At 47.0% G+C, this 25799-nt stretch overlaps 1 protein-coding gene across 5 annotated transcripts in view; it reads left to right on the plus strand.

The window, feature by feature from the left end:
• The window catches only part of Cka (Connector of kinase to AP-1), a 111475-nt gene that overhangs the window by 75797 nt on the left and 9879 nt on the right, over positions 1-25799 (plus strand). The window contains exons 9-20 of one of the 5 annotated variants that reach the window (XM_065445182.2): positions 784-939; positions 4662-5021; positions 7797-7915; positions 8259-8317; positions 10042-10158; positions 11193-11234; positions 11350-11397; positions 11691-11812; positions 16715-16885; positions 18300-18440; positions 24840-24950; positions 25365-25451. In XM_065445182.2, coding sequence (XP_065301254.2) covers positions 784-939; positions 4662-5021; positions 7797-7915; positions 8259-8317; positions 10042-10158; positions 11193-11234; positions 11350-11397; positions 11691-11812; positions 16715-16885; positions 18300-18440; positions 24840-24950; positions 25365-25451 — 1533 coding nt within the window. The remainder of the gene's footprint in view (positions 1-783; positions 940-4661; positions 5022-7796; positions 7916-8258; positions 8318-10041; positions 10159-11192; positions 11235-11349; positions 11398-11690; positions 11813-16714; positions 16886-18299; positions 18441-24839; positions 24951-25364; positions 25452-25799) is intronic. The other 4 variants (XM_065445185.2, XM_065445184.2, XM_065445183.2 and 1 more) reach the window with 4 other exon arrangements.

Raw genomic sequence — 25799 nt, forward strand, 5'->3', positions numbered from 1 at the left:
ACAGTTTTCATTGTGGGGATCAACAGTGCCTGCCCTATTTATCAGAGGGCTGAGTTGAAGCTTGCTACAAGTATGCTGTGGGGATGACTTTTGTAATGTAACGTCCAGCCATGCAAAAGCATCCTTATGCAAGTGTTCATGGGGATTGCATGTTGGGTAACTGCTGTCTGGTACTGCAGCAGATGGGGCAGTGATGAAGGTGTCAACACGGACTGTAAGCACAATGCCTGAAAGTAGTTTTCCACAGACCGTCGTCTGACGTTGCTGCTCTTCTGCAACAAATCGGAATGTGCCTAAACAATGCTGTTGAAAGTCTGTGATGCTTAGCGCAGTTGGAAGGACTGTGCCCGTGTTGTTTTAAGCACAAATTCCTGCGGATGTGAATGTACAGGTGCGCAACTTTGGGAACCGAAGGAAAGTCAGTGGGTGAACAGGGTGTATACTTAAGGATATAGGCCGAACAGGATAACAATATGGGCCTGGATGGCTCGTGCTCTGGTGTTTACAATAATTTTTCCCACCTATGCCTTGTAGGACACGCCAGCTCACCGTATGTAGCGCCATAAAGTAACGGAAGACGATGTGCACACAGGACATGGACTTCTTGCGTGTTTCTTGTCTGTTGTCTTGTCATGATGCTTCACAAATTGCTGTTCTAGGCACCTAGTAGCCTTAAGCAAACTTGTCTTAAAGCCATTCCGGCATTGGTGCCGGTGTGGGGGGCACATGGACGTTGTGCGGGTGTCTGCTCTGTGCTGGCCCTGATGAGTGGGGTGCCTCCAGACGGTTGTGCTGTGGACGAGGAGGAGGAGGAGGAAGATGAGGAAGAGATGGCGCAGCGGTGGGGTGCTGACCCACAGCTCATTAACCAGCTGGTCGAGGAGTACCGGCGAGAACGCCGAGGGCGCAGGGGCGTCACTGCGCCTGTCTCGTCGCAGAGTAAGTCGGCTTGCCTGCCAGGTTTCTCAGCCGTGCGCCGCTGTCGGTGCCGTTGGCTGTCCGTTCCGTAACCCCTGTCAAAACCCTCTTTCATCTTTTTTTTCCCCGCTGTGCATCTTTCACATTCTGGCGACCCTTTCCTTGTGATACAGCGGGCTGGAAATTCGGTGGTGGTGGCTTCCATTCGTCTGATGCTAGTTGTGTTGCTTGTCATTGTTGGCAGTCCTTATCTGTCGTAGTTGTGCTGGCTCCTTACAGTGCTTTCTTTTCTCTCGGGATATATTGACGTCCTTGTCTGCAACTTGCATATTGTTCCTTTCCAAAAGATTCTCTAGCTGTCCCTGTGAAAGTCCCTATACAACAGCTGCAGAAGCAGCTTTCAGTGGCAGTGGTTGAATGTAACAGCTCACCATAAGGTTTCAGTAAGAGAGAAAGTCCTCATACATGGCTGATGACACATAATTTGTGGCTGTTGTGTCATCATAGTAATTCGTTACGACATTGCTACCATTGGCGTTTGGAGGAAAGGTTGGTTAGTGTTGTTTCCACACTTCCCGTGCATCTGCTTTTGCAGAAGCTGATTTTTTGTAATGTCAGCCTTTTGTTGATGTGAATTTTTTTAGCTTAGTGATTTCATCCCACTCACTGTTTGCTTTGTGTCGTAGGTGACATTGAGGACGTGTACCAAGGTAAATGTCTAAGGCATTGCGACGTTATGTCAGAAAGGTGTTCGCAAGTTCTCAACATCTCGAGGTGATGCAAAGCAGTAGAAGTTCTGGAATGTGGAGTTAGTACTTCCAAAATGTATGTCTCGCTTTGTCCCTGTGCATTTTCTTCATTCTTTCCTTTTCAACCCTGCTGTCTCCCTGGACCACACGAAAGGAATGCTGCTTTGCATGTCCGCACTCGAGCCTCCCTGCTGACTGCCTTGCCCATTGATAACACTCTGATGCTTAACATATGCACTGTGGACCGATGCGCTTGCATTTTGCAGGACTATCTCCAAACTATGTCAAGGTAAACACGCCCTCGTCATGTTCCCAATTGCATTTGTTACCCAACTTGTCCCATGATAAAGCACGGATTCTCGAGATTAGTATTTGCGATTGCCAGAATCTATACTTGCTTGTACTCCAAGATGGCCGTTCTCGGTCAAGAGTGCATGCATTCCAAATTGCTTTAGTAACCAGTGTTCTCAGCTTTGCCTGTAAATTTCTAAAATTTACAGTGCACAGTTGCTGAATGCTGATGTTGCCCATTTGGATTGAGAGCTGGCCCAGAAGCTTGCCTTGGCATTGTTTACAGTTGTTGGGGTTAAAAGCACGTTGGGAACATAGCACAGGAAATAGCAAAAGCAGGAAATGGCTGAAATGGCAGAAATGTGTAGGAGTGTATGAATATTTCAAATTTCCAAATTGCGAATTGTACAATCCGTATTAATGAATACGGATAATTTTTGAATGCTTGAAAACGTGAATTGTTCACAATCAAACATAAAATTGGAGCAAAAGTACAACAAATTTCATCCCTGTGGGTATAGTTAAAAGGCATAGTGGAGTAGGCTACGTCACTCAAGGAGCCAGACTTCACTGATTATGCAGTATGGCGGTCATTTGCTCTGTGAAGAATCGCATGTGCAAACAAACTGCTTACTTGTTCCTAGTGCTGCATTTGGGCTGTTAATAAACAATTCCTAATGTGCAATGCGATGAAAGAAACTTGGCAACATTTTAACACGAGTACTAGGATGCAAACATCATTTTATATTTGCGAAAAAGGCTGTTCAGTATTCAAGAACTATTTGAAAAGTATATCTGATACACTTCTGACACTATTTCATTTGTATTCAATTTGGTCTCAAAAATTAATATTCGCACACAGCTAGGAAAGTGCCTTTTATGAGCAGCACCGGCCCTTCAGCATTACACGAGCTGCTGCTATTGGTGGAAAGTGGCACCCAGAACCTTGAAGAAGCTTGCACTAGGCATCGCTGCATGTTGCGTCACCGTGTCGCACTCTATTTCATTGCCCATCAGTCGGGCTGTGCTATGCAGATTGTAGTCGCCAGTGCCTCTTGATTTTGCACCATCACAGTTGCTTATGGTTTACAGACGTTGGAACGCACTTGCGCATTTGCTTTAGTTGCATGCTGCTGTGTCTAGTGAGACTTTGTCAAAAGAACCAAAGCTACTGGGAGCACAGATGATTGTGTTCTCGTGCTGCACCCGAGAAACTCTTGGTCTTGAGAAGCTCTGCAGTGTGGGAACGGGAGTTCGACTTCCTCTTTAGATATTTCGCGCAGAGCAATTGCAGCAGGTGGCCAACTGTACATCCAGTAGTTGGCTACAGTCGTATGCATAAAGTGGCTTTGTTTGTTTTGACAAAGGCTGTGCTGTAATTGCCGACGGGCACAGTGTGGCTTGTCGATTACACTGGGGTGTAGGTCACTTGTGGTTTTGGAGACAACTCCCATGCCCGCCATGCCTGTTGAATAGCATTTGCATTTTGCCAGCAGCGAGGAGCGTCTGCCAGCATGTTGGGCTTTGATGATGAGTGTATAAAAACTTTGCACTTGCCATGAGATTGCTGCACATTTCTCAGCATTGCATTATTTGTGGTGAAAGTTTAGTCTCAAAAGTGCTCATGTCTTGCCTTTTTTGTCATACTGTTGCAGTAAGAGCTCGTTAATTCGAATTCATTGGGGATGCTACGAAAATTCGAATTGTGCAAAATTCAAGCTAATGAAAGTAAAGAAATCGGTCAGTTGAGGCGCGCATATTTAGTGCGACGTAGCGTGAGCGTGCATGCACACACACTACGTCACGTTGGCTAGTACAACGTCTATAGTTTGAAGTACTGGCACAGCCAACGTAACCACATGGAGCCAGCGCAGTCCGACGTGCCCTACCTCGAGATGGCTCTTGCTCCACCTGTACGTTGACTCACAATGCATGGCACGGAGAAAAAAGGTGCCCACGCTGCTTCGCCGATGGTCACAGACAGCCGTTAAAGCAGTGTGCGGGTTGGGGATCGTTATGCGCATGCTGCGAAAAAAGCAGCCGCCAGTGCGTAAGAGCAAAGCTGCATGGCGACGCTGGCGTCGCCAACGTGCCCTCGCACGCTAGCACTCTCCCCGTGCACGAAGGCGCAGCGATTGAATTATCAGCGGCAGTGCGGATTTCAGTATGAATTAGCGGGATGCGTTACATATTGCTTTCAACACATTGTTGGACAGACCACGGTGGCTACTTAAGTTATCTGAAATTTCGAATGAACAAGTTGTGGATTACCGAGCTTTTACTGTAGTTTGAAGAGAAAAACATTCTGCCGCAAGAGACATGCACTTGAGAGGAAAGGCATTTTCTTATTTGGCCTGCTCCACTAGTGGCGTGGAGAGGACAGGTTCGAGCGTAACACTGCTGCCAGGCTTTCCTAGCTGGCAAGGCCCATCTCGGCTGTTTGTTCTCTTGTAGCAGAACCCGCATGCACTTTTCACCAGATGCGAGTGTGTGTGATGGCCAGGAAGTTGATTGTTTAGCGTGCACTGCATGGTACATTTGAATGCTTCTCTTTTCTTTTGTTATGCCCATTTTTTTCTTTTTTGCCCGTGATAGTTTTGCAAGAGAGAGAGAGCTTGCATGACCTTGTGCTTCTTGCATGTTTTTCTCTCTCTTCCACCCTTTCCCTTGCACTCCTTGCCCTGGCTGCTACTGCCATCCTAGGACCCAAGCGGTCTGCCTTGCAAGCGATGCTGGCTTCGCTGTCAACACCTGGCTCTGCCGGTGCCATGGCCACCGCTTCGGCCGAGGAAGGTGGGCCAGGGGGCAACGCTGCCTTTTCCTTCGCGACCAACCCGTCGCCCCGCATCCCGGCCTTTTCGTCCCCCTCGGCCCCTCCCCCTGCGGTCCCTTCGTCCTCGTCCCCCACCTCGGCCTCCCAGAACCCCTCCACCTCCCCTTCGCCCGCAACCTTTGGTATGGCGTCGTCGGGCGACGTTGTCCTCAACGGCCAGTTGGGTCGGCAGCCCATCGCTGCCCGCCTCGCCAGTTACACTACCTTTTTGGAAGAGGCCGACGATGCGGGTAGGTCGCTGTAGATCATGATGACTTCCCGTGGTGTTCGTGGCTAATGCCAGTGTGTTGGTGGGCTTTCAAGCTCTCCCATTGGGATGCAACGTGGATCAAGCAAGGCAGCGAGTCAGGTGCCATATCTTGAAGCAGTACCGTATTTACACGATTGTAAGTCGACTCGAATGTAAGTCGACCCCCCCATATCGCGTGACCGAAATAAAAAAAAAAATAAGAGAGCATACCCGAGGGCGCATTCGATAACGAAAATTTATTAGTAGCTGACATGGTCACTGGACTACTCGTCTTCACTAGTGCTGCCATCGTCATCGTTGCTGCAGTCCCACAGCGCGTCGTGGTGCAGCGAAATTTCAAATTTGGCAAACGACCGCACCAGGACATCTTGCAGAATAGCAGCCCACGCCAAATGCACTCAACCACACGCAGCCGTCAGGGAGGCTCTTTTGACAGGTCCGGTTGGCGTAATTTCGCAGTCTTCTGCCGCCAGCCACTCGTTGTACGTACTCACGGTGGAGCAGAACCTTAAAATTAAGGCGAAGGTCCGGGCTTGTTTCATGACCACGTCGCACTTCACTGGCAGTGACCGATCACGCATTTCAGCTCCGGAAAGCGTCCAGACTTTGGCACGTGGGAAATTTCTCACTTGTCATACCAGGTGAAAATTTCGCTTCGCTGCTGTCGCCACTCTCGCACCACCCGTTTAGAAACATCGAAATTGCGGCCCGCTGTGCAGTGATTTGTTTCTTCGGCGTAAAGCATGGCAGCCCTTTTGAACGGTGCTGTGAACGAGTGCCGAACGATTAGTGGGCCTGGAGCACTCATGACGACTGGGGAAGCATAGAAGTAGCACGTAGCCAGCAGTCAAGTAGAACGCGTCAAACCAATACCATGCCAATACTAATGCCTTCAAGCACATAAAGAGAAACCAGCGAGCAGTGTCTGCTCTTCCATGAACTACCGATACTCCCCGCAAGCGCCGCCATTCTGAGGGTGCCGCCGCAAATGGGAACAGCGGCGCTTCCATCAACTATCGACACCCCCCATGAGTGTTGCATGCACTGTAAAACTCTCAAAAATCTTGAAAAACCCTTCCGCAAAGCGAAATAACATGCGGGATAGCGAAAAAATACGGGTAGGGCCATATAGCAAACATAAAATTCTAACTACGTCGTAGCTCCTGTTGGTATCGCTTTTTTTGGCGGGGCCATGTTTCGGTTTCGATTGTAAGTCGACCCCCCAACTTCAGACTTTCAAATTTCAAAAAAGGGGTCGACTTACAATCGTGTAAATACGGTATAATGGCAGCTAGCACCACATAACTTGCAGAGCTACAAGTGGCACGACCTCAGCAACAATTAAAAAAAAAAATTTTTGGAAGCATCTCTCGCACATCTTAGAATGGCGCCACATCCTTGCCACTGTGGTGTGCTTGAAGTACTGGTAGAAAAGTTCCTTGCAAGTTTTCTTGCATAAAAAAAAAATACAGGATGGATTTTGTTCAATTGGGGTCTCTGACAATAGCACAAGCAAACAATGGTTTCAGGCCCACTGCTTGTGTTTGTGTTTCAAGCAAAGTGACACTTTCTGATTGAAAGGGCACTGTACTTCTAACATGCTTTGTTTCTTTGATATAGAACTCTGATCTTAGACTTACATTGAGGTTTTCAGAACGTGCAGTGTGGCCCACTGTTAAAACGATCTGCATTAGGCCACTGTGGGCATGCCTGCAATCATGAGCAGGCCTAAAAGCTGAACTGTGGGCAAAATACAGCAGGGAGACGGGACAAAGGATAGTGCCAATCCTTTTCTTCCTCCTCTCCTTCATCCGCAGTTCAGCTGTTGAGCTCACTTGGATGTTAGGAACCAACTAGCCTGTTGAGTACCATGCTGCAGTCGTGTCAGAGCCAAATACATGCGCTTAGTGGTTATGGTGTTGGGCTGCCAAGCACGAGGTCGTGGGATCGAATCCCGGCCACGGCGGCTGCATTTTGATGGGGGCGAAATGCGAAAACGCCAGTGTACATGGATTTAGGTGCGCGTTAAAGAACCCCCAGGTGGTCCAAATTTCCGGAGACCCCCACTACGGCATGCCTTATAATCAGATAGGGGTCTTGGCACGTAAAACTCTATAATTTAGTTTTTAATTTTAAATGCATGCGCACTAGTCAGAGTGGAATCCACTCGTGCCTACGCATCTGTGTCCGCTCTGCAGTAAACTGTCCAGGTGTCCAGGTGTCCCTGTTCTCCTTAAAGGCTAACTGCAACAAGATTTCAGGGAACTTAAAAAGGCCAGTTTCAGGTACTGTAGATATAAGAGCAGCCTTCGTGAAAAATTTTCCGCTTGAAATATAAGTGGATGTGTCGTTAAAGGCCAGCAAAAGTAAATGTTTTTGATACTGAAACGGGGGAGAAAAAATAAGAGAAAAAGAAGAAAAAAAAACGTTGCCATCATTACTTTCTAAAAGTGACGCATTACCCAGAATACGTGGCTCTCAGACATGACCTCTGACGTTGGGCACTGCCCATGGCAGACTGAAAAATCTCGGAGACAACATGCTGGGACTTTGTGTTTGCTAGCCACCTTGTACACACGTCTGATTAGGCGCTTAAAAGCTGCTATCAAGAAGATCAGACAGTTAATGAGTTCTGCAGCTTTGTGATTGTTGCTTCGGTAGTAATACATACCACTACTCGCATGTAACCAATTTAGCCAAAGTGCAGTTCCGTTGCGATGTGCCTTGAAGCCACTTCTGCTCTCTTGCAATGCAGGGCCTCGGAGGCCACTAATGGGGACGCCGGGTGTGGACGAGGACAACATTGATGCAGCCTTGGGCCTGGGCGAGCTGGCGGGCCTTACAGTCAACAACGAGGCCGAGTCCAGCTACGATGTGAGTGAAACATCGAGCGTTCTTGCCTTTTTTTTCCCCCCGTGAGGAACGTCTCGGCTGAATAATCAAATTGAATTGGTTGGAAAACTATAAGGTGGAGGAAGATTTCCAAAGAAATTGCCATCGACTTACTGGTGCTACAAAGCTGCAGCACTAACCGTATCCCCTTCTATGACGGAATTATGATAGACTGTCAATAATTGTGTTGTTGGTTCACTATGTAATATATGTAGTACAAGTAATAATGTAATGTAATATAAAGGAAATTCTGAAAGGTACGTCATCCGATTGGATGAAGGAATACATCCAGTGTCTGCAAGTTAATATCTTTCTTTATTTGCAGATTTCAGCCACAAAGGAGTCTTTCAGGAAAACGTGGAATGCGAAGTACACTCTCAGGAGGTCAGTTTCTTTTTTTTTTCTTTTGCTTTTGCTGGTCATTGGACGGGTTGGCCCTAATCCCTTCAATGCCTCCCTCCTCATTCCTTTCATACATGTTAATAAATTCAAAGAACTACAGCAAAGTTTCATTCAGTCAAATTTACAGATATTAAATTGTTGGTTAAGTTGAAAGAATTCTATGCTGCCAAGTAAGCACCGTCCGGGGCCAAGCATCTTTCGTACTTTGAAGGATTTTTCTTCAGACACCGGGTATCTTGAAATCCTGACTGGGAGAGGCCATTTAGAAGAGAAAGGAAAAATGAAGATGTAACAAAGGCAGTGCATATTCATGTAATTAAAATACACTGTGTGCTTCGTAATGAAATATCTGTTATTCAAAGTTGTCACTTGATACTGCTTCAGCAGTTTTATGTAGTAGAGAGTTACGCATGAACAGAAGAGTGGAAGGTTGGGTGATTGTTTCCCTTCATTACTAATGGTGCAAGAAGGATGCAACGAACAGAAAAGTAATGCACGACGGTGTTCCTGTTCATTCCAATTTTATTTGCACCGTTCACGGTGAATTGCACAATAGCATTGCTGCTGTGAAGTTGCAGTTCAGGCTGATCCAGATCAGGGCAAGGAACCAAGCTGGCAGAAGTCGTAGCCTCGTAACTGGCCTGCAGACCTGATTCGATTACATCTGTGCATCTGAAACAGGGCTCGTCGCTTTAAGTGATTCAAAAATGAATCGGAGGAACTTGAGTGTTCCAATTACTGTTTGTAACAAGGGAGCATGTAGGTGAAACGAACTGTTTTATTTTTTAAAATTTCTATGTAATAATGAAAAGTGGGGGAGCTGTACCCATTACCTCAGTGTGCACGTTGCTCTAACCATGGAATTACGATGGCGACTGTCAGCCCCGTCCACTTTCCTCTGTATTTGTGCAGTGTGCGTGCCGAAATTTACAGTTTAATTGTAAAATGCTTGAATTTTATAGCTTGTTTAAATTGTTGTGTTCACACCAACAATTTTAGCATCTTTTATTTATATCCAGTTGAGGGCAAATTTGATGTTGAAGGAATACAAAACGCAGTGCCCAAGCGTTTCATCAACCCTTTTTTTTTTTTTTTTACCCGCTGAATTATTGAGACCTACCCACAGCATCACCACTGATTCTAGTGGACCACTGTGTAAAGGCAACTGCATTATCAGTCGCTGTTAAGTGAATGTTTTTTTTTTTTTTTATAAAGACACTTCATTAACAGTTCTGTTTGTCTATGGGGCAGATAATTCTTGCTGCGATGACAAAGCAGGGCGTGTGTCGATGGTGTTTCTACAGAATTAACTCTCCGATTAATTTTGAATAAACAGTTAATATTTTCAGCAATAGAGCAATTTTCACTATTTCTTTTGTTTTGGCCATAGTATTTTGCAACTGTTAAAGTTCGTAGCTGTGGTGTGGTGAGCCTTGTTGCTCGTTTCTGTTGCGCAATCTGTAAACGACAAAGGTGGCACGAGATAAAGTGTGGTGGACGCTGGATTGGCCACATGATGTGCTTTGTTGTTTTGTTCTGTGTTACCACCACCAGTATTGGCATCCGAGCTGTCCTCCTGTAAGCAAAGTTCCATTCCTCATTGTGCTCTGGTGAGGGCTGCGGCGAGCCCTTGTCTGACGGTTTTTCTCTGTGCCTTTTTTTGTTTTTTCTTTGGTGGCCCCGCAATGTCCCGTCTTCTGCTGCAGCCACTTTGACGGCGTGCGTGCATTAGCGTTCCATCCTGTCGATTCGGTGCTCATCACAGCTTCAGAGGACCACACGTTAAAGCTCTGGAACCTGCAGAAGACAGTGCCTGCCAAAAAGTGAGTATCAGGGCCTGCGCTGGTGTGTCCCACTGCTCAATGTTGGCAACTTCTTTTCTTTGTTTTTACAAGTTGCTAGGTGGCAACTTGTAAATGTGTGATGGTGGTTATGAAATATAGGGTTTGATGAAAGCTCGTCTGGTAGAGAATGATAATGGCACAGTTGTGTACAAAGTCATAACGATAAAAGAGTAAAAGAATGAAAAGTACATTTAGACTTCCCCACGGGAGCCTTATTTACAGCTGTCTTGTTTCTTTAAGGTCAGTGTCAGTGTTTTTTTTACACAACTGTTCCATGATGATGACTTGCTGGAATTTTCATTTTCTTTTCATTTCTGGTGTTTTCCTTAATATTTAAAAAAGTTATAGCTTCATACTACTGCCTCCTGCAGTGGCCAGTCAACAGTTCAAATGTGAAAATGGAAACCAACCCTAAATTTTCTAAAAGGGTGTCGGATGTCAATATATTCTGCTTTTGTCTACAAAAGAATCATTGATGAACCCAGAAGCTCCTCGGGATATCGTCGGAAGTAGCGACAAATTGAGGCGCATATATCCCCTGTTGGATAAAGTGCGGCCAAGGAATTGAATTTGGCAAGTCCCTTGAGTAATGTTACCAAAACGTCCTGCAAATGTTGTTAAGGCGACTAAAGACTCATTAAATTATTCAACTTTCTCCCTAAGTTACTGACACTGCCCACTTGCAAGTGCTTGCTCAGAAGCAGCATGTATTGCACGAACTTGTCTCACCAGAGCACGTCATGCTCTGGTGGAATGCGTTGAAAAACAGAGAATTCACCTCTTTGAGAGGCCCTACACATGTGTGCCTCCCCCGCCTGAATAGCTGAAGGGCATAATACAAGTGAGGCACGTTATGTTTTCTCATCTGGGTATTTCCCAGCTGTATATGGGTTGCAGGCTTTATCAGTTCCCCCATAATGGCTGTAGATTTGCTTGCAACTGTGGTGAATGTTCTGTGCGCATTTAAGTGCACGTGCATTTTGATTGAGCTTCCTCTGCGGTGGTGGTTTCAGCTTGCTCTGTCACATCAATTCGCCATTACTGGCAAACTGCACGTAAGCATCTTGGCAGTGACGCAAGAGCATCTCTCGCCATTGTTTCCTTTATCCCCAAAGACTGTTTGGGTTGATCTCCAAAAGCGAGAACACAACCTGGTCTTCTTGTTTGCAGGACAGCAGCCCTAGACGTGGAACCAGTCTACACATTCCGGGCGCATTCGTGAGTGGACCGAGTTTCTTTTTCTTGTTTTCTATCATTCTCCAACGAAAACCTAGTTCGAAAACCTAGTGACGAAGTGAGAGTACGTGTTTCTCGTGCAATGCAATTAGTTTTCTTTTCTGGCTTTCCAAGACTCGACTTATGATGAAACCGACGTTTCTGCTGTTTGAGAAGTGTAATTCACCGGCACAGCTTAATGTCCTTCTAAACTGTGCAACTATGCGCACAGCAGCCTGTTTGCAGCTGTGTGTCTCCTCCTCGAGTCCCTCAACTTGCCTTGCACGCGTATGCAGGGGCCCCGTGCTGTGCCTGGCAATGGGTGCGACAGGAGAGCAGTGCTTCAGTGGCGGCCTGGACCACACCATCCGCTGCTGGAATGTGCCCAGCTCGACCATCGACCCATACGACTCCTTTGGTGGGTTGCTGGTTCGCCGTGGTTGTCCTTCCTGCCCCTTTTGATTTGCCTTTTTCTCCCTCTCTCTTCGCTCCTTTATGCTTCGTTTTAGTTCTTCATGAGACATGGGGAGAGGATCAAGTACCATATTTATTTTAATCTAAGCCGGTAGTTAAAGAAGAAAAAGCAACTGGTTGAGAAAACTGCTTGGTTTGCTTAGATTTGAGGATTTTGTTAGGAGCCGTTGAAATGGGAAAATGGCACTTCGCTAGCGCCACTGCGAAAAGACGTAATTGCAGCCACGACAGTCAGCTGGGCAGTGGACAAGCCCAGCGGACAAGGCAAAGACAGAAGGACATCATTTTGACGGCTTTGAGTGCACGCTGTGCAGGTGGCAGGGAGGTTTATTGTTCTTTCTTTTTTTTTCTATGTTCGCTTGTGCCAGGCGTCGGTGTAATGGCAACGGGCAAATGCAGTGCTGCATTCAATCGAAAAGTAGTGCTGGTGGCAGTCTAACCTCCAAGCCCGTCTAGAGAGTTTGGTGCGGAAGAGATGAGTGTGCATCGCCTGCGAAAGCAGTGCAGCCAGCTTCCCAGAAGACCTGAACGGCATCCCGGAAGACCGTTTAGACATGCGTTTAGAAAGTGCTGCATTTCGACTGCACTTCTTGCAGGCACTGAAGGTTGCGCACTCTATGAAGAAGCCAATGAAAAGGAGTCCACCATCGATGAGCGAGTTGGGACAGTTTCATGGCTAGTGCCAGATAGTACTGGCATGAAGTGCTATTTGCCTTTTGTGGCTCCTTACTAATTATCTCAAGGGTGTCTACCAACCAGGAAAACCTGGGATTCTCAAGAATTTTTAATAGTCTGGAAATACTCTGGGAAAACTCCGAGAATTTGTGCTGCTGTCAGGGAAAATTAGCTGCAAGTTTATTGAAAGGGAACGAAAGTGACGGTAATGCTGGCTCGAGTAACGGAGAGGAACCGTAACACATCGCCTTTGACGCTGTGTCGTCAACTGGAGGAGTTGCCATTGTACAGTCAACGACTGACTTTCTGGATGCCCGATAATTTGGATGGCTTTGCGGCACCACCATGTACCCCATAGGGTCAATGGATAAGAACCCTTTGCCGTCCGATTTCCTGGACTTTTCATCGTGTCTGCAGGTCCGAAACGGCATTAATCAAAGCCACCACCGCAGCAGCACTAGGCCTAGCTGCTCCTACGTTCGCTATTAAGCGTCTTGCAGTTATGTGTCATGTTTTTCACAGAAAAAATTTGCTGCTGTCAGCAATGGCACTGACTCCGCCTTTGTGGTCCCCGTGATTGGCTTCGGAAAGCATGGCACGTCGCATAAAGCCGGTTCCCAAAAGTCATCTTCGCCTCAGTGCAGCAATGCTAAGTGGTGAAACATATGCAAAAGTATTGCGGTAAAGCATAACAAGCGTGGGAAGGGGCAGTGGTCACAGGACACAGTGTGTATTCCTTCATTACATACACGTGCACCCACCATCTCCTGTGATAGTACAAGTACCGAGATGCCTAATAAGCATACTGGCGGGCCTTCAGAGCTTTTTAGTATGTGCCTGTGGCAATTTGAGCCCTTAAGGGCAGTGAAAGACATGGGGACGTATTCTGAAACGTTCGCCGCGGCGAAGTTTCGCACTGGCCACGCCTCCGTCGTTGCGGCGCGCTCTGAATGGCTGCTTTGACAAAACTGGAAATTCAGGTGACACAAGTGCATTTCCGGTTTTGTCAAAGCAGCCATTCAGCGCGCGCCGCAACGGCGGAGGCGTGGCCAGTGCGAAACGTTCGCCGCGGCGAACGTTTCAGAATACGTCCCATGCATTCATTTTTTTTTTCAAACTGCCCTATTTTTGAGACGTTTTTGTGGCTCCTAGGGAGTCCGATAAATTGGACAGTGACTGTATGACTGACCAAGAGGAGGCTTCAAATAGTCTGTGAGGCGAACATGTGGCAGAAGGATGGGAACAGAAAGGACCTATACATGGAGGAATGAAGGCAGAAGGAAGCATGTCGCCGCTTCTTTGAAGAAGCTTGATTGAAAAAAAATGAAGTGTTGGCTGAACGCCGAGATGCAGGTGTTCCTCACCCAAACCGAAATAAACTTTTTAAAGCAGTGAAATGCAACACTTAGGTGTTGTGCGCAGGCTGAGAGTGTCAGGACAGTTGAGGTTGACTTAACCTCTGTTGAGAGAGAATCTCACTTGTTACAAAGTTCAGGCCTCATGCCAATGAGCTTGCTATCAGTTGATAGAAATAGCTAACATTAAAAAATACTTGCTTCTGTATGCATCTCTTTTTATTTGTATTTGAGAATGTTAACTTGATTTTCTATGTGTTTTACCATGTTTTTCGAAGATATTTTATTCGCTGTGCACTTTACTCGCCTCTCCCTTCTGTTTTCATTTTGAATAAAATGAAATTGTTTCGTTATTTTTTGACGTGATTATTAGAGAGTGACAGCGTCGAACGGCATGGTGTCAGCCCATCTTGTCTTAAAACAAATTCTGTTTCACTCAGCGAATTTTGCAAAGGCACTCGGGGAAAACCTGGAAAACTCAGGGAATTGGGAAATGTCTTAGGCACCCTGATCTTGGTCAGCCTGCATTTGAGGAAAGTTTTTTTTTTTCATTTTCTGATTTTTGAATTTGAGAGTTTGGCTTAGAAGTGAGGCCAGCTTAGATTCATATAAGTGCGGTACATGTTCCTTTCTCTTGCAAGAGAATACAGAGACAAAGTGAAAAGGAAAGGAGCAATGATTCATCTTTGATGCCAGTTCTAGCAATGCGTTGAGAATAGGAATAGAGCTGCATTGCACAGTGTTCCTCCCTTTTTGCTGCAGTCATTTGTGTGTGTATGTGCATGTTTATGTGCATGTGTAGAGGTGCACATGCAGTGACTTCGAATCGTGAGCTTGTAAAATATTTCTATTTTGCGAACTCACTGTTTGCATTTGTTAGAAAAACTGACACTGCTCATCTTTGACCTTTTCTCTCCATCTTCCGGTACACTGGTCGTGATTGTGAATCTTCTTTTCCATCTTGCGAAGAGCACCAAGAACTGCTGCATGCAGTCTGTAGTCATTGTATGCTTGCCCCTTCATAAGCTTTCGAAAATGGGCAGGCTCTTTTAGCATGACCAGCACAGGTTTAGATGGACTGAAAGTTGACCCAGGGATTGTGATAGCATCGACTGCCCACTGCATTGTGTCAGTCACAGGATTGGTTCTTAAACCGGTGGTGAGGACAGGATGATTTCTTCCCATGCAGGTCTTTATAGGCATCAACAACAATTTCCAGCTTGCAAGGTTACCTCTCACTTCCAGTGCCCATGGCATTTTTGTCCATTTGCCACCATTGAGTTAACTGTGCACATAATTCAGTTGGTGCGAATATTTGGACAGATTCATGCTGATATTATTAGTGTGTAGTGTGCTGCCAGAGCCTTTCAGTAGCGACACGAGATGGATGGGAAGTACATTTACTGGATTGGCTGGGTACATATGTAAGAATAGATCCCAGAATAATAAATAAATATGCGGGGAAAAAAAAAACAGGAGAGGGGACGTGCCTACAGTTTTTAGTTAGATTGAGCCTTCGTCAAGTCTACATGCTAACATACTGTATTTACTCGATCATAAGGCAGTCACGACTATAAGGCGCGGGTGCCAGTTGGACGACCCAAGAAAAGAAAATATCGCCTTGATGGTGTGGCTTCACGGCATCGCAGCTGGCGCTGCCAGAAAGCCACACTGTAAGGTGGAAGCCGCACTGCCATGAAGCCACACCCAAAGGCAAAATTTGCGTATATGGCATGGGGGTGACTTTGAGGCTAAAGATTCTGGGAAGAAAGCTTCACCTTATATTCTAATATATACAGTATGCTGCTGCACCGTGCGAGTGCGCCACACTTCACTGTTCGCCTGCATGTCAACTTTTACCACTGCGAGAGTCTCTCCTTCGACGACGTGCCGCTGTTCTGGTTACCACCTGCCGGTCGTAGCTGTGACTTGCGTCGCTGAAAATGTAGCACCCGCCGATTGCCCGGGAAAGAGTCTCCTGCAGTGGAGTACAATATGTTCTATACTCTCATCCGCATCACCACAAACTCGGCACAGCACGTTGTGTCTGTGGTGTAATCGTAGCGGTTGCGATGCATCGAGGTGCACAGTGCTCTAGCGTGGTCCTCTGAGATCAGTGCACTTCTGCCACTGTTATGAGCGTGCTCTGCACACACATTGTCTTTGTACATCCTGTAGAGTTGTAGGACAGATTTGGTGTGGTCATGACATTCCTCCACTGTGTGCTCTCTTGTTCTTGGACGCATTCTTTGACTGCGTGCACCCATTTTTTGGCATTAGCAGTCTTGATGGGGTGGGCGAAAAAAAGCCGTATTTGCAGCTGAGTGTGCGCTCAAGAGCACCATTTTGTTTGGATGCCTCTCCGAGTCGTGTAGTAGAATACACGGCATGTCCGTATCACGTCATCCATCCATTGAACCCAGGCCCTCATTTGCTGGCTTGCTGCTGCGCTTCTTGTGCTTTGAAGGACGACCAGCCCAAGTCTCTCTCTGGCTTCCACCACGGTGCGGCTCTGGCATCCTAGCGCTAGCCATCTCAATCCACAGACAGAGCCCTCGGCATTTCTGGCTCGCATTCACGGTCGCTCGAGTCATGGCAGTGCTTGCACGTTATTGTGGGGGTTGGGGCGTTGAATCTGTGTCTGTGTTTCTTAAATGGCCTCTTTTTTTAGGTTGCAACAAAAAATAGTCTGCATGCTTCGTCAACACCTAGGTCATTTGTATGCCAGGCAGCGGACACTGCCTATGCGATGTCTTTCATGTTTCGGCAGCAGTCGCATGAGCTGCTCGTTAAGACTTTTTGCCTCTGTTGTGCAGAGCCGGGTGTCCTGTCGGGGACCCTGTGGGGACACACGGACGCAGTGTGGGGCCTGTCAATGCATGCGACCAAGCTTCAGCTCCTGTCGTGTTCGGGTGATGGCACGGTACGGCTCTGGTCCCCACACAGCAAGGTGCCCCTGCTTCACACCTACACTGCCCCAGACCCAGGTAAGCTGGTGCTGCTGCTGTTTTTTTATTACTGATCCATCATAATTAACGATTGAATCAGTTTTATGATTTTACAGACAATTTCTGGGAAACCACACATTTCGGCATCTTCAATGCCTAATCTGCACTGTTCCAAAATGATTTAACTGAAAACGTCAGTGCCTCCAAAAAGTCAGTTTGTCAGCACAGATGGCGAGAAAGACACTCGAAATCATGCAAATGGTGCTTATTTATCGTGCGGTAAAAAAGAGGTAGCAGTTATCACAAAGATCAGACGAGCAGTTGATCACATCGTGCCGAATCAAATCAAAAGTTTGTGCATCGTGCAATCCCATACCACACCGACAGTAAAGTGACAGCAAAGCAAAGCCCTGAATCGTTGAGTCGTGGACTACGATGCAAATGTCATGCGAATGCCACCCGCTGCGGTGGCTTAGCGGCTATGGTGTTGTGTTGCTAAGCGCAAGGTCACGGGATCAAATCCCGGCCGTGGCAGCTGCATTTTGATGGAGACGAAATGCACAGACACCTGTGTGCTGTGCATTGGGAGCACGTCAAAAAATCCCTGGTCAAAAATAATCCGGGAAACCCCAGAATTCAATTCAATTTGTCATGGGAGTGCCATTCTTCGGAGATGCTAGACGATACGCCTGTTCCCATGCCTCTTTGCAGCCATGATTTTGTGCATTGTAGACCTTGCAAGACTAGGTGTGTCTAATGTCACCATTAGTGGTGACAGTGCACTTGAAGATTTTGGAAAAGCAAGCGACGCAGAACAGTGCCTGCAACTTGGTTTGGGCAAAGCTGGCGTTGGTCTCAGGGGGCACGTCCCATACCGCCAAGGGCGGTCGGTGTTCATTGGTGCGGATGTGGTTTTTCGCACTTGAAAATTAATGCTTTGGCATAATTAGTTGCCAGAGATGATTTTGAACCTTCGCTCAACCAATACTTCATTATTTAGGCTGCATGGCGAGACGTTTTGCCCACAAGTATACGAGCGATCATGTTCGCCCGTCCTGATGCTGCGCTCTAAAACTGAATGGGGCGCCTTCCTTGGGTTAGCCTACTACCAAGCACACCAGGTGCGGGGTCAGCCTGCACATGCCTATGTTCCGCAGCCAAAGAGGAGGACACAGCTTCCCTGTGCACCTAAGCTTTCCATGCTTTGAGGTGGCACTAGCGTAGGAACCCCGCCTCAGGTCATAGCTATGTAACTGTAAAACTGGCCCCAGCCATCGCGTGTGCGTCATGCAGGAAACCATATGCGAAGAGACACGAGAGTAGTGTGGGAAAGGCTGAATGTCATGAAGTGTAAGAGTCGAGTACACCCACAAGTTCTGCTGTACATTATGAGCATAATATTGGAACTGGCATCGCCATTTAGTATAAAATGGTTTTTCAACCCCTTGCGCAGCCGACGGCATCCCAACGTCGGTGGACTTCGTGCGGTCCGACTCCAGCCAGATGGCAGTGGCGTACACGACGTCGCGCTCCGTCATCATGGATCTGGAGACGGGCAAGCAGGTGGTGCGGCTCGAGAGCGACCAGAATCCAGGTGAGTGGGCTGGAAGCCAGAGAGATCGCGGCACCCTTACACCACTTTCTGTTTTCAAAGTTGTGCACAAAATGCAAGGCAGGTGGCCTGCGTGCGGTAGGTTTGCAGCTTAGCAGTGGATGAGAGCACTGGTACAGGTTATATGCACCAGATACGATATATATAAAAAAAGCCAGCAGCATGCAGTTATTTGGTCCTTCTTTCTTTTAGAACAAGTGTTCCAAGTTCAAGTACAGTATGTGCAAGGTATGTGTGCAGGGAAGTTTAAATGATGACAGTAAGGATTGATTGCATGGAGCTTACAGTTAGTGTACTCTTTACAAGCCAAGTATTCTGCAATCTAGATTCACATTTTTGTGGAAACAAGGTACTTGTAATGTACAGTCCACTCTTGTTACTATGGGCCCTGATAATTCGGGGGAAGAAAAAAAAAATGTCCGTTTTGTTTGAAGTTCTTAATATCCGAATGCCTCATTTCTGAAAATTTGCTCGCAATGCCTAACAACGTTATTGCAAAGAGTGAGTGACGAACGTCCAAAGTAAAAAACGGAAAAAGTTCGTAGTTTCACCCGAAAGGTGAAGCGTCGATTGCGATAGCAACCCACATCTTGCTTGATGACTGTGGTAAGTCACCATCAAAACATTGGAGTGAGGAAGCGCAGCAGCAGCCGTGAGAGAATTGACCTTTGTGCTGTCTCTCGCTTCAACGCCAACTAGACATCGAAAGCACAATGCATACGAAGCTACTGGCACTGGGCGCACATTGTCCACATCGCAGATCGCTTTAATGGAGGCCTGCGCAGGCACGCACTTTTTCCACATTGCAATTCGCTTTCAAGATACGGCACCCGCGCCGTAAGCAGTAGCCACCAGGGCAAAATGCCCTCCCCTCCCCCCGTCCCCCCTTTGTGGCTCCCTCGCGAAACAAGACTGCGCACTTCCGTCCCGCCTTCCTCCCTCGCACACGCAATATTAAGCCGCGACTGTCAGTTGACTTTTGTAAGGTAGTTGTCAGCCTGTGTCGACAGAGCAAAAGTACATGTTTAGGGCCAATTATGAAAAAGAAAATGCTGCTAATTTTGTCTGTGTAGCTGATAGTCCATTGTAGCACGATGCGTTAAAAGTGAACTTCGTTGCAATAATAAAATAGGTAGATCAAACTAAGATTGAAATATGGTCCGTTATATCCGAAGCTCTGTTGTAACGAGTGTGTAGAATGTAATACAGTAGAGCCCCATTGACACGTTCCTCTTTCCTTGTGACACGTTCCTCGCAAGCAAAAGCGAGTGTGTGGCATGGCAACAAAGTTGCTCAGAGCAGCCTGCCGTCTTTGTGACACAATGTACAGTGGCCTCTTGTTCCCGGCGCCATTTGCAGATGATCTAGCTTTGGATTTACATGGTGGGTGCGAAAGTGTCGTGCTACTATTCTCTGACTGCCTGGCTGCATTCACGTGTACAGACTATAGATGAAAGAGGAGAGGGGGAGGGGCTTTGCGCAAAAGTTCCAGTGACCCTCTCAGCTTCAAAAGTTTTTGAAGGTGACAAATCGCGTTAAACCTGACGAAAAGGTGCCTGCTCTACCGTCGGCGCAGACGGCAGTCGACCTGCACAGCACCAACATAACCGACACGTGGGGTGGTGATTGCGTCACGTAATGCACGGTCCGCGCTTTCATCTGTCCCACAGAAAAGTAAGAGCCTGATTGGTTTTCAGTAGGACATAACATCTCAGCTTCAGCTTCAGAGGCAAAGATACCACTTCACTCTACAGTGCAGACCACTTATAACGATACCACGTATTGAAATATCGACTATATAGTGATGGGTTGACCTAAAAGGACGTTAAAGGCAAATACTAAGTCAATGTGGACTGTTTAAATACCATTCCAGAAACCTCGCAACGCTTGTTTCGCGCCAAGAAAAGGCTTATTAGTTGATGAGAAAAATTGCATCTGAAGGGCATGAATGCCTTTTTCGAAATTGAATCTCCCGCCACCTACCTGGGGAAGTGGTGACGTTGCATACACCATCACCACCCTTTGCTGCCGTCCGTGAGTAAAACGGCGTCCGACAGATGGCGGTACTAAGTCAAGACAGAGCAGTGGATTCGCCACTGCAGCTGCTTTTTGGTCAAGTGGTGTAGACCGTTCGGGCATCCCTCGACATCACATGGATGTAGAATTCTCTGCTGCTTTCAGTTTGTGGGAGCTTCGCGAGCCAACAAAACCACTGCTGCACTACACAATCAACAAAGTACTAAAACACGAAAGTTTGGCGAGTTCTTTTTTCTAAACAATGAAATAGGACCAGTAGCATTTTATTTCATTTCATAACATAAGGATTTTTTTGCAACAAATAGTTGAATACTAGTGACATATTTAACTGAGGAGTGTTTTCGTCATCGGCAAGTACTTGAATGTCCCGGAGGAAGTCTCTAATCATGTCCTGCGTTTACCTCAATTTCTTGATTGTTCATGCTCCGTTGGCGATAATATTGACGCCTTAGAGATTCTCAAGCAATAATCTATCACTTTAGCTCGACTTAACATTTGCCTTTAGTGTCCCTTCAAGAGTATCAACTTATGCATTAATGCTATGGAAGTGAAGATGATTTCAGTGTCCGCAAACTCGGCGCTTAGGTCTTCAAAACAAAACTCAAATTCTGAGTGAATAATCTGGACGGTACCAGTAAGTGTACGGAGCTGTTCAGACGATGTTAGTGTAAATCATGCTCTGGCCCTTACACGTGAGCCCCATTCTTGATCTGGTCAACCAAACTAGGAAGCCCCTTCTATTCTGAGGGTAAACGAAATAAATAAATAAATGACACAGCACCTAAGTACAGAAGTGCGCAAACACCGCCAGGTGCACCTAGGTTATCAGCCAGAGCGTTCAGTCAGTGCCAAGGTAATAAATGTTAATTTTTATTGTACGGTTCTAGGCGAAGGTATCGTGCCCGAATGGCTGACGTGGCTTCAGTCACCACTTACGTTCGCCTTAGTGATGTAGCTGTATTAAGGGGGGATATGGGGATCAAAGCTAACTTTTTTATTTACCATCCGATTTTGATTAAATTTTGCACAGATGTTTATAATATCACATAAACAAAACTGTGAAAATATGGCTGCAATATCTGAAGTACTTCTTTGTTTACAAAATTGTTCTGCTTTCATTTTTGCAAAATGCCTGCACACTTGTATATTGGTGCTAGGAGTTCAAACAAACTTTGATAGCACTCCTATATGTATCCTCCACACAGTGACATTCCTGTAATTTTTTTAGCCTAACGGATTTTTTTTATATTTTCATTCTTTTGCAGCTACTTCAGTTGCATGAAAATTGAGACTGTAAAAACAAAATATAACAAATTATTGAAGCAACTATTTTGAAAACAAAGCATGTCACTGTGTGCAGTGGTGCACAATGAGTGTAACAAAACAAACGGTGTAAAAATATTCATAACGGTGGCTGAGATATTGGCTTTGCAAGTTGACCTTGGTGGTAGAAAAAAGTTTTGAGAAAAAGGTGTTTGAAGTTTTGGGCCATGTTTATTCGACTAGAAACCACCGGCCTTGTAAGTACAGGAGTCAGGCTGCTCTCTTGGCTTCTTGGATCTTTTATGCTTGCTTTCATGTGCTTTTTGTGCCCTCTTCTTGCGCAAGGCATTTTTCTCAGCTGCTCGACTCGCTTGAGTCCGTCGCCACCGAGCATGATCCTCCAGCCGCAAACCCTATCTTCCGTTCGGTTGCCGGCAGAGAACGAAGTGACGCGCGGACAGTGGCGGCGGTCATATTCAACATTTCTGACAAGATGAATTGTGACTCAAGATGCGACTGCATGGTGCGACCGTTGCTGATGCACGGTTCGTCTTCACGGCCGCAGACGCACGCGCTTGGACCGCACTTTCGTCGTTCATCTCGGTGACGGCGGTGGCACAATCGGGGTACGTCGCGGAGCATTTACAGGGCTTTGCAGGCCCGGAAGCATCGGAAAAGGCGGTTATTAGTTCGGTATAATCGCCACTGGAACTCAAGGCTGCAACAGCCTGCGAATTGCCCGGCAATGCGTCGACAGTCTAAGCTTGCGCGCGGACGCAACTCTGCTAGGACTAATCCATCGGATGTTCGGCGGCTTGCGCTTGCGGCTGCCGAAGCGGCGCTTGGTCGCGTATTTCGTCGTCCACGCCCGCCAAGTCATGCTCGAAACCACAAAATGAAATAGAAAACTCAAATCCGATTAAAGCGATGAAGCGGCGGCGTACCTCGAATATCCAACACGTAAACAAAGGGGCAGCAGCCAGCGCGCGAAGAAACGGGAGAAGCAGACGCCGCAGCAGCTCGCTTCCAGACCCGGCCAATGGGGCGGCTCATAGAACGCACGTGACGGAGCAAGCCAATCGGCGGCCGCGACAAGCAGCTCCGCGACCTTCAGACTTATTGCTTTTTTATGCTTGCCCTTCTCTCTATCAGGAAATGAAAGAGAGGAGTCAAAAGGCGAAGAGGCGCGCTTTTCAACGGTACCAGCATGGCTGCGCCGCGTACTGCCGTTCCGGAGCTAGGGACGCTCGAAAACCGCGACTTTTCCAGCGATTTTCACGAAATTTTCGCTGTATTGCCTTATGTATATATTTATTTATGGTACTTAGCAGTCGTTTTCAGCGGAAATACTTGGAAAATTTATAGAAAAGGGGTCAAAGATTCGAAATCTGCAACTTTCTAAAAAGTGATTTTTGGGTCGTTTTTCCGGAGTTGATCCCCGCGTCCCCCCTTAACTGGGCAGTTACAGTTGCCGGTGCTGAAGACAGACCTGTGGCTTCTATTTCTGATGAACACTTTGGGACAGCCATGCTTCACACTGCTTGCGACGATTCGCAAACCGTACTCGGCGAAAACCCATTGCAAATAGACGCGGACACGTGCTCCCACGCTATCCCTGTCGTGACTCCATAGCATACATGTTTTACATTTTCTTCCCCCCTAAAATTGCGTTCTTGCCTGCTTTTTCTTCTTCCCTGGGTTGAAATAAGGCTCTCAGATGTAATTTCATTGCAACAGGAAATAATTAAGGACTAAAAATTGTCCAACGATTACGATACTCCCTGATGTGAAATTTGAGGGCAGCTGTTTTCATTTTGCGATACATTCAGGCAAAGAATTTGAGACCGCAATCACCACGTCGACTGGCAGTGGGCCAATGCCGTCGGCGCCTTCGCAGAGGGAGGGCCAGCATGGGAACTCTGGCGCGATTAGCGGCGTCGAATCCGGCTGCGAAAGGAACAATGATGAATGTGCGAGCAGCGGCACAAACACGCTTGCGCATTTAAGACGAGGGACGGCGATGGGTGCCCAAGGGTGCCCAGCCCAGGATAGGGTACCCAAGAGCTGCACGCTTCCATCCACTATGAATTTGCTGTTCTGATGCGCGACAGTCTTCACAGAAATTTTGGACCTCTCACAGCGCACTGTTCAACATTCAAACTCCACCCGCACGGCAGCGTGCCAATTTGGTCACAGAGTCAAGCTAAAAGTAACAATATTTTGGCTTTATCAAGTTGCCGGCGTGGCCGTCAGCCGTGTCGCTGGTGCCTCTTCAAATCTGAAGCTGAAGTGAGTTCAAATCTGAAGCTGAAGTCTTAGTAAATCCTGTAGTTACCAACTGCACCCCAACGGCAGGACAAGCCACGCCGCCAAGTGCTTTGTAAAGCTGCATCGGCTGCATTTTCTGTTTGTCGCATTTGCAGCCTCCACACTTGCACGCACAATGCGGAGGATGTGGGTTCGGTCCATACCTGCAGCAAATGTTTCCTCGTCCTTTCATTTATCCTCATTATCGTTTCTACATTTGAATTAGAGGTGTGCGAATACTGAATCATAATTTCTAATCGAATCAAGGAAAAGAGATCCGAATATCGCATATCGGCAAATGTAACGCAAACGTCTATTCTTCTGAATTTTGTGCAAAGAACGGTGATGTACATGTTTAGAAGGCTAATAACATTATTAAACAAGCGAGTATTGCTTTCCAGTTTTCTTCGAGAAACACGAGGGAGACTTTTGCTATCTTTATGGCAGGCAGTTTCAGAAATGTGGGTTATCGTCAGCTCCTTAAAGCCAGTCTGCGTGACGGGCAAAAGCGGGGATGCGCACAACATTGCTCGGCCCCGCTCCACGCAGTCATCGGCGGCGTCAGTGAAGAGTACTCGAATCAGGAGGTCCACGGCAAGTGCGCGTGACACAATGTGTGGTCTTGCCACGTATGGAGTCGTGTGGTAAGACGACCGCACACCACTTCAGATGACACAAGCACGCTCGCAGTCTGTTTTAGTCTTGTTGCTGTAGAGGAATCTTCCAGCTCAATGGCTCTTACTCCTCTCTGCCTGTTCTGTGTGTGTCTCCCAGATGCGAGTGCCCTCAGCAAACAGATCAACTGTGTGGTGAGCCATCCGACCCTGCCCATGACGGTGACGGCGCACGAGGATCGCCACATTCGCTTCTTTGACAACAACACTGGTACGTGCGTCACCGAAATGTGCAGAATGCAACTGGCCAGCGGAAGTTTGCTTTGACACTTGTTGAAGCGTTTACAGAGTGTTCTCGAGTTTTCTGGTTTGCTTAATGATGAATACAAGGGAAGTTGAAACAAGCTGCGCTCACATTCTTGACACCTGGCATTAACCGGCGAAGCGCCGCTCAAATTGAAAAGCTATCTGTGCGCTGTGCTGCTTTAGGAACGTGCCACTTTTGCATAGTTTCAACATGTTTGCCCAACCACTTCAGATAATGTAAAGATGAAAGCGCTGTTGCAGTCAGTGGCAAGTGCGTCTCCTGCGAAGCTGTACTCATTGCAGTCAGTGTGAAATCCATGTTATTCTCGTTTGCCAAATGCTGTTTGTGCATTCGGTTATGTTGTACCAATCAATGCAGGCAAGATGGTGCACTCGATGGTCGCCCACTTGGATGCAGTGACGAGCCTGGCCATCGACCCCAACGGCCTCTACCTTCTCTCAGGAAGTGAGTAGCGCTGCGTTTTTGGCCGTTCTAACTTGGTTTTTAAAGTGACCGGTTTTCTTTGGCTCCTTAGCCCTCTTTCGTGGTTCATAGTCGGAGGTTGGAATTTCATTGCTGATGCAAATGGCACGTGCTCTCATGCAACTGACTTGCAGGGCGTCTTCGTCGCTGAATGGTATCTGTTATAGCTCTGAGACACGTGTGCTATTCACGTAGGCTACCGCTGCAGATATGCTCGTTAACGGTTCTGTCCTTTACAGAATTACACAGTGAAGCAACAAATGTTGCCTAAATGTCCTCATTACAACCAATATATGCTGTCAAATGCACAATTCCTTTACTAAAGTGAGT

This window comes from Dermacentor albipictus, chromosome 7 (assembly GCF_038994185.2).
Source record: "Dermacentor albipictus isolate Rhodes 1998 colony chromosome 7, USDA_Dalb.pri_finalv2, whole genome shotgun sequence".
Lineage (NCBI taxonomy): Eukaryota > Metazoa > Arthropoda > Arachnida > Ixodida > Ixodidae > Dermacentor > Dermacentor albipictus.